We start from the raw sequence: 13,037 nt of genomic DNA on the forward strand, positions 1-13,037 counted from the left end.
TGCCCTGCGTGCTGCCTGGGAGCCTGGCTCACCCTGCTGCCTGGCTGGGCGGGCACTGGAGGCACATCAGGGTCCCGGCACAGCTGACCATTGAATCCAAAGTGGTGTTTCTAGCTCTGCTCTTCCATACTACTTGTCTGTGAGGTGACAGTGTTTTTCCTAAATTACAGACTTTTTGGTTTATGAGGGCAAGTTTATTTCCTAATTGTGTAGAGACTAGAAGGGAATTAAGTGGGCAAGTCCTTTAATTTAAAATAGGAAAGTGTATTACTGGCCTTGTTCGCTGATGAATCGAACATTAGGTATATTAATATTAGTAATGGAAGATAATGGCTACTTGTCAGAAGTAAAGATAATTATTTCAGGAACACAAAACTAAGCTTGACAGATAATTGCCTGTTGAAATCTGATGCTGTGCAACAAATGGAGGATTATTAACAACAGACTCCCACGTTCATCTGTTACGTCATTAAATCCTGTATGTTACATTGGCAGGGTTATCATTGCATTAAAAGCATCTGCCTCTTCTTGGAGATGCTTGTCAATTCTGGATTAAAGATTTTGATTGCCTGGGGCTGTTCTGTTCTAAATAAATTGTTTTGTTTTCCTCCAAAAGGTTGAGAAGCTCTGCATAAGTTTTGTCAGGTGTAGGTTATATAGGTATTTACTACTTGCTGAATGAAAAACAACCGTCACTTCGATTTTGCTGATTTTTTTTTTCTTTTCTTTTTAAAAAACCAAACTGGTCCTACTGTTTTTAAATGAGTATTCATCCAGCAGGCACCTTGAGATCTGTGAAGATTTTCATTTACTGGACAAAAGTGTACTAACAGGAACTAGTGAAAAGAAGTTTGCAGGTAACAGACCCTCAGGCTCAAGAGAGAGTTTTCATTACATCAGTAATGAAACCTAAAATAACTTCAGTGAGTAATGTTATATTTCAGCCATTTGATTTTTTAAAATCAAGAGTAAACTTGTTGTTCAAATACCTAGTGTAACCTAAAACAAGCAGTGGTCATTCAAACTTTGAAGTTTGACTATGAACTTCATAAGACATCTGCTAGTTCAAAAGTATTTGTCTGAAGTCTGTAGTTGAACCTTGAAAGATGGTTACAGGCATTGTTTGGGAGAATGCCTTACAGTCAAGTCTTCTTCTATATCTAATTAAAATTTCCTGCTCCTTCATTTTGTGACTCAAATGTTAAGCTGTGTTTTCTGTCATCAGGTTGATATTAAGAATATAATGTTGCTGTAGTCACTTTAACAGTTTTCATCAAGAGCCATCCCCAAATGCTACTCAAGACAATAGTGGCAAGCATAAAAAGCACTAAAAACATCTTAAGTTTTGTAGAGCAAATTGTGTTCAGAAAAAAAATCAATTTGTATCAAAAAAGGCATTATTTACCTAATCATTCATGACTGGAAAAAAGCTGCATGAAAAATTGCCTTATTTCAAAAGGCAGTCATGAAGGCTTCAAAGTACATATAATCTCATTTCTCTACTCTCATTTTACCTGCTTTCTCTCCCTGCACTGGAAAACTGCTGTCATAACTGTATCTATTTCCTGTAGGAGCTATTAGTTAGTAGCATTACATCCGCTTAAACGTGATCACTTTTCTCTTCTGTGTGTTACTGATACGCTATTATTATCCCATAATATTGCTCATCCATCAGAGCTTGCCATGTTTCCTGTGCTGATTGTAGTATGGAGAGCTGAAGTGTCCTCTAAAAAAATGTTCAGAGATGCCAGAATATTTTAATGATTCTGTGATGCTACAGAGCTACAACCTTGTGGTGCATTTCAAGATTGGAATGCAAAATTTTTCTCTGCTTTTAATTCCTAAGCAAAAGCACTTTAACCATCAGTTTTGAATGTAACCATCTCAATTCCTCTTTATTTAAATGGCAGATTCATTAAAAACTCCATCTGGCTTCCATAGGAAGCTTGCACAAGTCCTTGGAAATGGATTTTTTTTTTCAGGACACAAGGAGCTGTGGCCAGGATTAGAACCTCTTCATCCTGCAGCATACTTGCCAGATGGCAAGTTTATTGAATTTGGTTTTAACTCACTAGGGCTTAAAGGAATGAACACACCTCTGAGAAGTGGGTGCTACATTTCTCCTTCAAAGATCTCCTTTAAAATTAGCCTCCAAAGATTTATATGCAGAGAGTGGTTGTGACTTGGGCAGTCTGTTGCATATCTCTTATCTCTTTCAGTGCTGAGTCAGAGTGACACAAACCACTTTACAAAATCCCAGTAATTTCACAAAACTGGGTGAATCTTGCTGCGTGGCTTAATTAAATTTTTATATAAATAAATATATTTATGTATATAATTATTTATTTTGCAGTATTGTAAAGACTCTTCACTTCAAATAGTTGTTTTCTAAGTAAAATATGAAAATTTGACATATTCACTGGTGTCACTTAAAACTACCCTTGGATATTGTCCTCAATATGGAACTCTGCTTTGTACTAAAAACTAACACTTTCAATGGACAGAATTTAGTTTGATCAGTTTTAGGTTTGAATTGAGTAGAAAAAGAGCACATGTCTATTTAAATCTCTTAGAGCAACTTTTTCAAATTTCTTGAAGTGGCTTTGAAACTTGTGAAATACATTTCCAGCTAATGAGTGTGTAAATGCTAAATTATTTTGTGGAGGGATCCTCCTCTCTTCAAAATACAAAGCATTGTTTTGCATTTCTGTTATTTACAGAGAAATCAGAATTTTTATATTACAGGATTTTTTCCCTTTCTTTCTGACAATGGAGAAGACTCTTCCTGTGAACTGATGCCAAAGAACTTCAGAGTCTGCAGCATCAATATTAGCCTTTTCTTTCAGATGCAGAGCAGTGGGGATGCTGACTCTGCTGAGATGTAGCTGCGTGCCAGGTTTCAGGCATTCAAGTGGCCATGTCTGTCATAATTATTTATGTGCTTGGTTGAACATGACTGTACCTGCGTGCAGTGTGAGCCCTCATTTGTAGAGCAAAGCATATAAAGATTTAGCACACTTGTTTAAGATAAGGAAGCAAATAATTGCAAGTCAAAATACTCCCTTTTTCTCCGTTTCCACTTCCCATGATACACAATGATATTGTTTATGTATACTCTGTGTAAGCTCCTTCTGCTCGAGGTGATTTTGTATCTCTGCAGCGATGCTGGTTTTTGTACTGCGCACAGGACTGTTACCCCAGTCTTGGAAATAAGGAAATAACAGCCACTGTTGTGTAAGCCTCATTTGTATGCATTTGTGAGTTGAAAGTAATTTTTTTAGTCTTGAGAAGTGAACCTTCAGTGTTAAATTTTTCGTGAAGAAATTTTCATTGTTTTAAAATCAAGTTTTTACACAAAATACCTCAAGGGGGTCTATTTACTTGCACTGTGAGTGGGCTTTGTATTTGGATATCACCTTACTCCTCTTGTTACTGAACCCATTTGTTAGGAGTTCTAGGAGCACATATTCCCCAAGTTTTCCTGTACTTCAAAAAAGATGGAGGGACTGAAAAAAATATTTGTAATTTAATACAAATATTCAGAAACCTTACTTACAAAGAAGAGAGGGTGATAGCGCCAGAATCAAAAGTAATAATTTTTTTTTTCTGGACAGAAAATGTCCAGAGTTAATGCTTTCCTAAAACTCTCAAAAATACTCTGGTTGGGTTCTCTTTGAATTAATTCTTTTGGAACGAATTCACCTACAGATTACTTTAACACTTTATTCATATATTGCAAAATATATGTGAAAAAAAATAATGGGCCTCTGAAAACCTGCTGGATGTAATTGCATCCAGGGATACAGATGATGTCTGAATCATTGCAAGGTACAATGGTTTCTGTGGTATTTCTAAATGAAATTAGAGGTCTCTTGTTTACAGTTTGTTTGTGGTGCACTCTGTTCAGTAGAACAGTGTATGGATCCAATACTAATGCAGAATAAATATGTGCTACAGCCTGATGCTATTTTGAAGATGTTTTTATATCCCTAGTTTTATTTCTGCATTACCATCATTTCCAGTTGTATCTGGCTTGATTTAAGCTGAGAGAGCTTTGTATTAGTAACATATGGAAGTTGTTATTGTTTACATTCGTTCAGCAGATGTGTGAGCTTTTTATATGCCTAACTCCTTATCAGTTGGATGAAGTGATGCATAATTCTGCAGTATTCAAGTATTCAGGCTGGATGAGAACAAGCACTGACTGTCAGTGCATGTAAAGTCCAGGAGTGACAGTTGCAGTATTTCAGTCTGTGTGAGCATCACTTTGTTCCCTCCTTGCAAATCAGTGATTTGTGATCACGTTTGCAAGAAGTGAAATTGGAAGGGAAGCACTGCAAGCAGGTAGAGAGGCCATTGCACAGTGACCTGGTGAGGTGAGATCAGCTGAAGAAACCAGCGCCAAGGGGCAGTTGAGCCCTACTAACTAAATGTAAATGCCTTCAGTGCCAGGGTGGGAAATGATCAGGTCAGTCACAGTCATTGTACTGAAAAAAAGTGTATGTTTCCCTTCTCCCTCACTTCTCAGCTTTCCCATCTGTCATATTTAAAATACTTAAAACACTTCAGTATTTTTTAAACTATCATTTTCTGTACCAAAAGTATCATGCTGGCCTGTTTAGAAAGGGGGAGCCAAAAAGGCTCTACAAGAGGGGTTTTGTGTAACCTGAGGAAAAGTGTGCAAGCCATTGATAAATTTTTGTGTTTTCTCTCAACAAGAAAACATGTTTAAAGGCTTTTTAAGTGTGTGATTTCATCTAAAGGGTTTTTTTTCCTCTTTGAATATCATCTGTGAGCTGATGGAATTACAACTGAGAGCACCAGATAGGAACTTAAATAAAATTTGGCAAGCAGAGCTTCCTTAAGTGTTCATCTTAAACTGGGCCTTGTCTACAGCAAACCTGTTTTACTTTCAAAAAGCAGTAAATTTTGTAATTGAATATAAACAATAGGCCATATTTTTGGTGGCTGTGTCCTTGGCTTCAGTGAAGTAAAACTGTATTTATTTACACCAGATGAGGATCTGCCTTTTTCCACATTTTTTTTAATGCTTCTTTTCTTCTTAGAGAATGAAACCTTTGTTTCTTTGGAAGCACATCTATTAAGAAAACACCAGTGCCAAAATTATTTAACTGTGTCTGCCTCTTCTCTCATGTGCCTTCCTTTGCAGTGGCCTTGGGTCTCTACTTCCCCAGGAGGGAGTACTTGGAGAATGTCTACATTGACGAGCCGGCGGGAACGCCGCTCCTGCGCATCCATGCCTTGAGGGATTCACGTGAGGAAGTGGCCCGCTTTCATCTGTGCCACAATCTCATAGTTCCTCGAGCAAGACCACAAGAAAATAATTGGTTCCAAATCAGAGAAGAAACGGGACTTCTCTACCTCAGCAAAAGCCTGGATAGAGAGGACTTTAACATGCTGTGTAAGTATGAGAAAACCAGCTTTTCTTCTTGAGGTGTCTGTTCTTAAAGAAAAATACATTCAGACAATGAGATCTCTCCATTGGAAGATGAGCATCAAATTTGAAAAAAACACATCTGACCTTTTAAAATGAGGAACCAGACCCAGTGAAATCCACAGCAATATGCCAAAGCAGATGCTGACCTGGGACAGATCCTGTTGCTCAAATTGGGAACTCCAGTAGGGTGGGACACTTGCATTACTGGAAATATTTTTTCTGCGTTTCACAGCTGTATAGGTCACAGCTTTACACTGAAATTTGCAGTTTGTTCATCTGCTGATGAAAGTTAGACCAGTTCCATTGTGTTAGGGATTCCAAGACAAATGCTGTGAGAGTGGTTCAGATTCTTAAGTAAATGGTCCTTGAATTCTGGTGACTTGGATTCACAAATTACGATTGCATGTAACACCAAAGAGCTCTTAGAAGAAATGGTTAATTGTACCTCTCTCCCTCACTTGAGATTTGGTTTTGTTAGGGAAGCTTACTGTTGAACTAAAACAATTCATTATCTCAGGGATTTTTTCTCTTCTTTTATGCTCTAGCACTAAATTGGTTTTGGTGATTGTGATCTATGAGGAAATTAGTTATCATTAGATGGTGGAGGAGGAAATGGATGAGGAGTTAATGGCATACCACTGTGATCAGTTGCAGAAATTTTACTGTTGAAGAGAGTCTGTAGTAACTGTCTTCAGTTTGTAAGATCCATATATCAACACTACCTTCAGAACTTAGGTGCCTTGATGTTGAAATTTTCAACTTCAGACACTTAATGCTTTATTTTTGAAGTGCTGAGCGTTTGATATTTCATCCATTTTTGGTACTTGGCATTCATGTATATCAAATACTTGTGCTGAACAAAGGAGGAACAGCTACTTAACACCCGAGAGCCTTGTTTTGTTCATACAGATCAAAGTGACCTAGAACTTCTTTTCAAGTGAGTTAGATCTATTACAGACATATTACTGTGCTGTCTGTAGTCAAGGGAATCAAAACAAGGCTTGAGGATGTATTAGTGGATGCCACAAGTTGGTTTTAACTTTGATTTTATCTTTTTTCCACCTCTTCATATTTGAAAATGATGAAGCAATCTGTTCTCTGAACCTAGACAATTTGGTCCATACTGTTGGAATGCTGTGACTGAAATGTTAGTCCTGATATGGATTTTTCCTGAGTATCTGTTGCCATCTCATGCATTATTTTTCCTGTTCTGCTCTAGTCTCTTCAAAAAGCAGTCCTATCAATGAGTTGATTACTGCCAGTGATGTGTTTTTATGTCAGTGTCTTAAAGACAGAATGCTGATACTGATTTTGAGATTCTATAATGCAAAATTGATGCCAAGCTCTGAAGTTTTAGGCTTATTTGGATTATTAAGGTCTAAGGTCTTCCCACTAGCATCTGGCATATTGAAGACTTGCTTTGCCATATAATAGGATTTATGGAATAATGGACTAGGGTAGAATATAAGGAAAAGAAATGTTGGCTTGTCTTCTGTGAAATATATCTTATGATGATTTCTTCCTCCTGAAGCTGTAGGAAATTGGATGCCATTGTCCAAGGTGATGCTGTATGTCTTCCTTTCATCCCACCCTTTCCAAGAGAAGGAATGTGACTCTGCTACACGCACCACAGTTTTCCTCTCTTTGATCAATGCTACTGCACCAGCTTGCAGTTCCCTGACAGCAAGGCAGCTTTGCTTCACAGAAATGGATCTCTCCTTTCACATCAAGGAGAATAAACCACCTGGTACATTTCATCAGCTCCGGTTACCCTCAGTTCATCATCTGTGTCAGAATCTCAGCATTTCCTACAAATTGCTTGCAGGTAAAACTGGATCTGAGCCGCTCACGTATTAGCAATAGATTCAAACAGCTGCACTGTTAAAAGAGCTCTTTTGTAGTAGACCATCTAGATTTGATTTTATAAAGGAAGTTCCTTTACAAGCCTAAACTGAGCCTGAAGATTTTGCCTTTGAGATACATAGAGGAAATGGGAAGGAGGACTATCCCCTTTCCTAAAGAAAAGATCAGTTTTAGAATTTTATATCTCTGCTAAAAGTAGACTGAGAATAATCCTGAGCTTTAATTTGTGCTTCTTCTAAACTGTAGAATCTTCCCATATATTCTGTGCTTTCTCCCTACTCTAATATAACCACACAACTTCCTTCTGTTTCACTTCTGAATCTTTTATTGTGTGGTCATGCTGTCCAAATGGATTCACTGAACTGCAGAAAAGCATTAAAGCCATCAGAGCCCTGCACAGTAAGTGATTGTGGCTGTGTGTGTTTGGCAGGGGAAGGAGTTCCCTTTCGGTACAACGAGAACACCACCAGCGTGCGGGTGACGCAGCGCCTGGATCGGGAGGAGAGGGAGAGATACGAGCTCATTGCCAAGTGCACAGTCAGAGAGGGGCTCAGGGAAATGCAGGTGGAGGTGCCTTTCCTGGTGAACGTGTTAGATGAAGATGACTCTCCTCCCTTCCTTCCCAATGGCACTGATACTGCAGATGCTGTCGTGGAGTTCAACAGGAAAGAGGTAATGTTGGTAATGTTCTCCTTTACCTAGTCCCTGAAGTACGAGCACAGCAGTGGGAGGCAGAACTCCTGGTAAGCATCATGTTCTGCCTGGATAATGGATCTTGGCAACAAGCCCATCACCATACCACGCTCTGCAGATCTGTGATTGTAAAATGCTGTTTGTAGGATTCCTTTGCCCCAGTTATGTCTTACTCAGCTCCCAAAGAAAGAGGAGTTTGGGTTAGCGATGAAAGAGTGTGAAGAAATTTGAGCAGTTTCCATTTGCTGAGTCTGTGGTCAAGATCACTGTGGGTCTCTCCATACAGCATTGCTCTATTTGTTACAGGGTTGCTTCTCCCAGGGGATTAAAATTGTGTTGTTAGAGCAAGTGTTACGTGCATGCCTGTCCCATACATGCAAATCTGTGTAATGTATCAGGAGTATGTTCAGAAAATTTACTAGGATGCTGTAGAAGTAGTGGCTGACTTCTGCAGACAAACCACTGCACCTGTGAAGTTAATGGTGAGCTCCAGGATCTTGTTTTAATGGTTTTAATTTTTCCCTTGCTATGCCAAGCTCATCTTTCGAGAGATCTGAATCCCTGGGAGTCTTTGGTGCCCATGTACACACACACCCCTTGCTTCAGTAGAGAAGTACACATGTGAGCTCTTCAGAGGAGCAATGACCCTTTTTAAGTCAATGGTATAGAGAAGACGTTTTGTGGGGGGGCATAAATGAGGTGTGTTTCATGAGAGAATTTCTGTTTCCTAACAACAAGATCTCTTGGTAGTCAATTTTCCCTTCAAAGTACATTTTTATTGTACTTGCATCTGGAAGGGATAAAGACTGATTTTAGGAGTTTGCTGCCATCTCCTGACTAGAACAAGTCTTGACAAGACACTTATGAATCCATTTGCCTGGGTTTCAGTGAAAGTTGTGAAGTGTTACTTGACCAGTATTTCAGTCTCCAAACCAGTTATCAGAAGAAGAAAGCTTCAGGTCCTTCAGCAGTGCCATTTATTGTTTCCTACCAGGGCACTGTTCTTTCCACGCTGACTGTGTACGATGCAGACACCACACCTATTTATCCCATTGAAAGCAGCAGAAAGAAATACACAGGAACCATCATTACTGACGATCCCTGGATAAGTGAAACATTTCGTGTAGAGCACATCTTTGATGAAATCCACTTCAGCCCAAATGGCAGCCAAGTGAGGGGAACTCGGCACGAGTACAGTAAGGACTCTTTCTTCAAATAAAGGAGAAGTTGCCTTTTAGTAGATGACCAATAATTCTTGAATTTTTCTGAGCATTTTGTAAGTATTGAGCCAAAGAAAGCTGAGAAATTTCATGTAAATAAAACACTGAGTTTTAAATATGTACTGAAAAAATGGAGCTTGTGCATCTCTGCAATAGGGAGTGTATGGGATGATGATGTATAAACTGATAAGCGAGAGGTTTTGGTTGTAGGATTCTTGACTTGGTAGGTAGAAGGGAAGAAGGCCTCCCAAACATCTTGAATGGCAGAGAGCTTAAGAACATATTTCATATTTAAGTTGCCTTCTGTTTCCTATTAGGAAAGTTGGATGTGCATAATTAAATTTGGTACATCTATTTTTGTTGGGCTTGCAATATTAAAAGATTCATTTGCAGATAATGTGAGTTGCTAATAGATGAATCTTCTCCTTCACAGAACTGGTACTGAATAAAAGTATTTCAGTCACAGAGCATCGTTCCTTCCAGCTGGATGTTTTGGTGAATGACACAGAATTCCATGGCCCAGAAAGATCGGTGATGCTCCATTTCAATGTCTCCATCCTCCCTGTCAGCATTCAGTTTTCAAACATAACTTACCAGTTCACAGTGAACAGAAATGCTGAACGTTTTGCACAAGTAAGAACCGTATTAATTATACATCCCCTTTCTGATGGAGCTTATGAGCTGGATCACTGGGGCCAGATGTGTTACAGCCCTCGTTGGTTTTAACTGTTTTAAGCAGAGTCACTGAAAAATGTGATTGTTATCATTGTGATTGTTGCTGGATGTAGGAGGTAGCAGGTAGGCTGGGCACTACCTCTCCCACCATGTAATAACAGAGGAGGAGCCACACATGGAAGTACTGATGGAGAGAAATAACATGTTGTGGACAGGAGGACTTGAAACCGTGAGTGGCTTAGGCATGAATAACTGCAACAATGTCAAGGGCAAAAAAAAGAAATTAGTCTAGCTATTGGAGCCTTGGTATATTAATGGCTTTTCTTTAGGTAATGGCTAGTTAGTAATTCATGTGTTTCCTAATTTAACCCTTGTTTTAGCCTAATCACCGCCATTGCCATTAATAATACCTTCCAGAGACACTTTCTAGCAGGTTGACATTAGTCAGGTGAAAATTACAATGTAATTCCTATGAAACATGTACATTAATAAGGCACTAGTTCAATGCAATTAATATTATGAAAGTGAATATTAAAAACATCAGTGATGAACCCTTTTGTATCTGGAAGGGTTGGAAAGCATGCCTTGTAATATTGTAGCAGAGAGGAGGACTGAGATTAAAATACGGTCATCCCAATTGCAGAGAAAACCAATTCGTTAGGAGAATTTTAAGGAAGAATGAAGTTTCATTAATCTTTAAGCCTCTGGCTAATTTTAAAAGAAGAAAAAGGGAAGTTAGATATATTGCATGTTATTATATCTAATCTGATGAAATGTGTTGCTGCTTGATAGCTCTTCAGAGTACAGAACAGGCTTTACTCTGACAAGGGACATTTTGTCCGTAGTCTGCACTGAATATCCTAAATAAGAAAAAGGTACCAAGTGTGCTCATGTGGGTGCCTCACTACAAAAGCTACTCCTTTAGGATATTTCATGATGCCTTGTGGCTGCAGTTTTTCAATTTGCAGTCAGGTAGAAACTTCAGAGGATAGTCTGTTCTTTTTGTGCAGATCAAATTATTTCTGATGTTAGGTTTGAGGCTTTTGTAGCACCAGGCTGTGAAAGCTTTACCCTTGCCTGTTGCCTGGGGATGGGGTGAAACCTGGGTTTCCCCCTAAACAAAATAATAGCACAGGTATGTAAGATACTCATAGTCTAGCTCTTGCATCTAGAACCCTTGTGTCTGTGTCACAGCGTGACTGCAATTGAAACAAATGTGGACACTTACCTGTTAGGTGTGTATGAATTTAGATTAATGAATTGGTTGGGTTGTTTTCTGTGCATGTTTTTATATATAGGTTTATGCATACAATATTATTGTGAATGAATGAGTTCCAGATTAAATTTGGACAACCATGGTTATCTCTGCATACCCTAGATGACTTGAACACTTCAGTTTTAAAATCTGAGAGTATGTGGATTTTTTTAGTTTTAGGGTGCAAAGCAAAAAAGCCAGTTGGATTTTAAAGCTACTGGTGTGGAATATTGTCATGAGAGTCAAACATCTGAAAAGGAATTATAGGATCTTTGAAAACAGTGGCATTTCACACTAATTGTGCAGTTTCACTGGGTGGCAGTAGTAGCAGGGGAAACTGTTCCTGGCAAGAGCTCCAAGTTTCTGGGAGGAGATCTTTCTTTGTGCTGCCTAAACACAAATTCACAAAGAGATTTTGTTCTGATTCTTGAGCAGCGAAGTGCAAAACTCATCCTGGCTCTGGAGGTGGTGTTCTCAGTTAGTTAAAGTGTCATCCACTTACTTGTGAAACTGGATTTGAATTTACAGTGTGCTCAGCTTGGAGCACAAGTCAGTGTAAGCAGCTTCGTCCCCAGCACTTCACATTATTAAGGTTGGCTGCATAATTAGCCTTGATGTGCCAGAGTAGTCAGGGAAAGTACTGGGCCAAATCAATATGAAGGCTGAACTGTCTCCTGCCCTAAGGAAAACACAGGAGCGTGAAGAAATTATTAACTGCTGGGCTGATGCCATTTGTCTATTTGAGCAGCTAAATGAATTGAATAACAGAAGCACAGCCTGACACTGCAGGCTTGCCCAGTGGCATTTAACTTATCAAAGGACTTAAAGCTCTATTGACATTTACTGAGACAAATGATGAATAACATTGGCTGAGATTTTTAGAGAGGTTATATTTGTCCAAATGTTCCTGGAATTCAGTGAAGAGGAACAGTATCATTATCCAGACTTGATTAAACATTGCAGCTTGAAAGATGGATTTTTCTGTTCTTATTTCTAATAATGGTATTTCTATGTTAACTATTGAGAGTCCTGCAAATTTGTAGGTTCCTCCCCTGTAAGCTGATGTTAAACCTGACTACCCTTTACCCTGATTACTTGCTTTGTCACCTTTTTGAGAAGGGGGGAGTAGCTGCTTTTACTTTTTTCTTCGGGAGTTGTGCTCTGCTGCACCTGAGAGCTGAAATGGCTCCAGAACTTGTGGAGCAGAGCAAAGTTAGGAGGTTGGGCTTTCCTCAGCGGAATCAGGCAAAAAGAGAGAGTCTATTTTTCTCATAGAAATTTCTTGAGGGAGGCCTTTATAGCTTCTTCTCTAATTATATGGAGAAAGCAAAACTGGCCAATGTTCTATTCTAAGGAATAAACTGGCTGATCTGCTCTTCAGATTTTATGGGGTCATCTGAATTTACAGGGTCTTCTCCAACCCCACTGAAGGAAATTGTTGTGATGACAAAGGTGCCTGGAAAGAGCAGTTCTGACAGAATAGGCAGAAAGGGCAGTTCAGTGTGGTCTGTGCAGAGGTTAATGCCAGGATCATCAGTGTGTTCTCCTCCTGCAAGGAGCACCATCTGAGCAGTAGCAGAGTACTGCCAGTTGCAGTGCGGCACCAAAGCTGTGCTGACGTGCTTCTGGAAGGGACATGTCTAGACCTTGTGTCTAGACAGAGTTTATGAACAGTGGAAATCTTGTCTTCTTCCTGCCAGTCCCAGCATGTTGTGCAGAGGAGACGGCCAGAAAGAAATGTCCTTGCTTTTGATGGCTTTAATAGTCTTTCTGTGTTATCCTGCCACCTAAAATCCCAACAGGAATGGTGCCAAATGACCCATCAGTGATGTGAATGGGAATAAGTTAGATGAAGTGGGATTATCCTATAACA

The 13,037-nt window shown here is 39.2% G+C and overlaps 1 protein-coding gene across 1 annotated transcript in view; it reads left to right on the plus strand.

Annotated features, from left to right (window-relative positions):
• Positions 1-13,037, plus strand: part of RET (ret proto-oncogene) — a 72,371-nt gene that overhangs the window by 36,559 nt on the left and 22,775 nt on the right. The window contains 5 exon segments of the mRNA XM_036386101.1: positions 5,171-5,422; positions 6,990-7,283; positions 7,752-7,993; positions 9,009-9,210; positions 9,668-9,867. Coding sequence (XP_036241994.1) covers positions 5,171-5,422; positions 6,990-7,283; positions 7,752-7,993; positions 9,009-9,210; positions 9,668-9,867 — 1,190 coding nt within the window.

The sequence above is a fragment of the Molothrus ater genome, chromosome 8 (genome assembly GCF_012460135.2).
Source record: "Molothrus ater isolate BHLD 08-10-18 breed brown headed cowbird chromosome 8, BPBGC_Mater_1.1, whole genome shotgun sequence".
Classification (NCBI taxonomy): domain Eukaryota; kingdom Metazoa; phylum Chordata; class Aves; order Passeriformes; family Icteridae; genus Molothrus; species Molothrus ater.